Genomic DNA, 2,159 nt, shown 5'->3' with positions numbered 1-2,159 from the left:
TCGGTATTGATTTTGATTGAAGTGGCAGGTAAAACAACAGACTTAGTCAGGTAATATATAAGTGACACACCCTTGACCCATGAAATGGCAGTGTTCAAAAGGGGCAGTTTTGAGTTTTCTAGCAGCAGAATGCCATGCATGCAAAGTGAATTTTAGGAATAATAATACTCTGATACCATTACTTGGTTATGCTCATTTTATAAATTCTTTTCTCAATACTACCTAATGGCTTCCTGAAGCAAATGTTCATCTATAAAATCAACAAATCACAATTTTGCATGCAAAATAAAATCATTTACCTTAAAATCAGTAACAGAAATTAGCCTCCAATTGGTATTGTATGTGTATAAACTGAGTCTCTCAGCAAGCCAGACAATTGCTAAGTCAAGAGGCAGCATATTACAAAGAACACTTGTATCTTCCAGAGGACAAATGTAAGGAATTATATAAAGGAGCTTTGAATCAAATTGAAGTAACTGCTGAATATTTTCTTCATGCTTTTGAACAAATCTACATGTAAATGTACATGCATATTACTGTAAAGCAACAGATTTATTACAATACTAATCTTACCCTGTTATAAACTTCAATGTTGATTTTAACATTTCAATCATCAAGAAAGCATCACCCCAAGTTATATTATGAAGTGAAATATATGTCGGCTGATTAGGCAGCGAGAAATAACACAAAAAGTGATATAAAGGTAGAGCATTGACAATAACTATGGCATTCTCAGGCTTTTGCAATTTTACAACTGCTCTTAAGTAATGAACAAGAACTATTATGACAAAATTTCTGCAAGAAAGTAAAAGAAGTACAAAATAGTACATAAATTACTTGGCTTCAGATGATTCTCCTATCATACTCATTAAAAATTCCAATTCTTTTTCTCCGTTAGTAATTGATAAACTCATTGCTTGAAGCAATGCAACTCTAAACTCATTTGAAAAAGGAACATTGAAAATCTGATTTAATTTGAATAAACAACAGGCCAAAAGAACAGCTGAAGTAACAGCATGGCTTTGCTGCTTATTAAGAATAACAAGGAGAGCTTCTATCCAGTCAATCAAAAACTATACATAGTAGAATAAAAACTTTAAAACATTGTGTAATTGATTTACTGAACCAATATCTGGAACTTCCCAACGGTTCTCATCTCCTCTGTATTCCACCCATTGCAAAAATACACATCGAAATAGAGACACACATCCATTTATAGATACATCAAGTTTGGCCTTAAAACTTCCACTCAAAAGAATTTCTCTTGTTGGTTGTAAATGAATCTCCATACATTTACAACGCATCATGGCAGGAGTAGGAATAGTGCTGGCAGTGGGATCATTAGGTTCTGCTAATGAAATTAAATCAAACAATTTTTTGACAGTTCCTTTAGTTGTTTTTGTCTTAGTGTCAGGTAAAATCATTGTATCAAATTGTCTGTAAAAACCTAAAATAAATTGCTAATGTATACAAACATAGAAGCATTACTCACCCCCTGGAACTATTTTTTCTTTAGGTACTTTAAGTAACCTATTTGTATTGGCACATTCAAAAGGAGGAGCTCCATGAAGGCACTCATACTGATGTTTAGTCACTTTTATTAGTGGAGAATAGACCGTATATTTGTATGGCAGACCAATCCTTAAAGATTTTATAAAGTCACTGTCAATTGACATGTCATATCTAACGGTATAAAATCCACCACCAGCATCTCTAAATTGTACTAAAACATGGTCATTAAATAGTATATAATTGCATACCTGTGTAAAATACATGGACCAATGTCAAATTCCCAATCTCCTAACATTATGTGTCCAAATCTAATGTAAACTAATGACTTTCCTTCCTCCCATTTCCAAAGGCTTTTTTGTATTACAGCATTAAATTGTACTTTCATTTTCTTATTTGGTGGAGGCTGCAGTACATAAAGTTGATGCATGGGTCTATCAGAAAGAAATATGTTAAATAAGGCAAAATAGTCTAGCATATACACTCACAAATTAGGAACTGGATGATTAAAAACTTTATTTTTACTTTCTGGGATTGGTTCATTGGTCCTATTCGTTGAATCCTTTCCAATAGCAATCATTCCACCTTCTCCTTTATTTTTATCAAATGTAAGATCAATTGAAAGGCTCGAGATCTCCTTTTCATCAAGC

At 32.9% G+C, this 2,159-nt stretch overlaps 1 protein-coding gene across 1 annotated transcript; it reads right to left on the bottom strand.

Annotated features, from left to right (window-relative positions):
* Positions 1-569: 569 nt before the first annotated feature.
* Positions 570-2,141, bottom strand: LOC109591649 (uncharacterized). The gene is made up of 6 exons (XM_020007338.1): positions 1,998-2,141; positions 1,761-1,943; positions 1,493-1,713; positions 1,122-1,447; positions 838-1,073; positions 570-795 (listed from the first exon to the last, which is right to left on the bottom strand). The coding sequence occupies exons 1-6, from the start codon at positions 2,087-2,089 to the stop codon at positions 570-572; spliced, it is 1,284 nt and encodes a 427-aa protein (XP_019862897.1). The 5' UTR covers positions 2,090-2,141.
* Positions 2,142-2,159: the final 18 nt, after the last annotated feature.

Source organism: Amphimedon queenslandica, unplaced genomic scaffold, assembly GCF_000090795.2.
Source record: "Amphimedon queenslandica unplaced genomic scaffold, v1.1 AMPQUscaffold_7601_Cont20450, whole genome shotgun sequence".
NCBI lineage: Eukaryota > Metazoa > Porifera > Demospongiae > Haplosclerida > Niphatidae > Amphimedon > Amphimedon queenslandica.
Note: the sequence above shows the minus strand (reverse complement) of the source record. Positions and strands in the feature narration are given on the sequence as shown.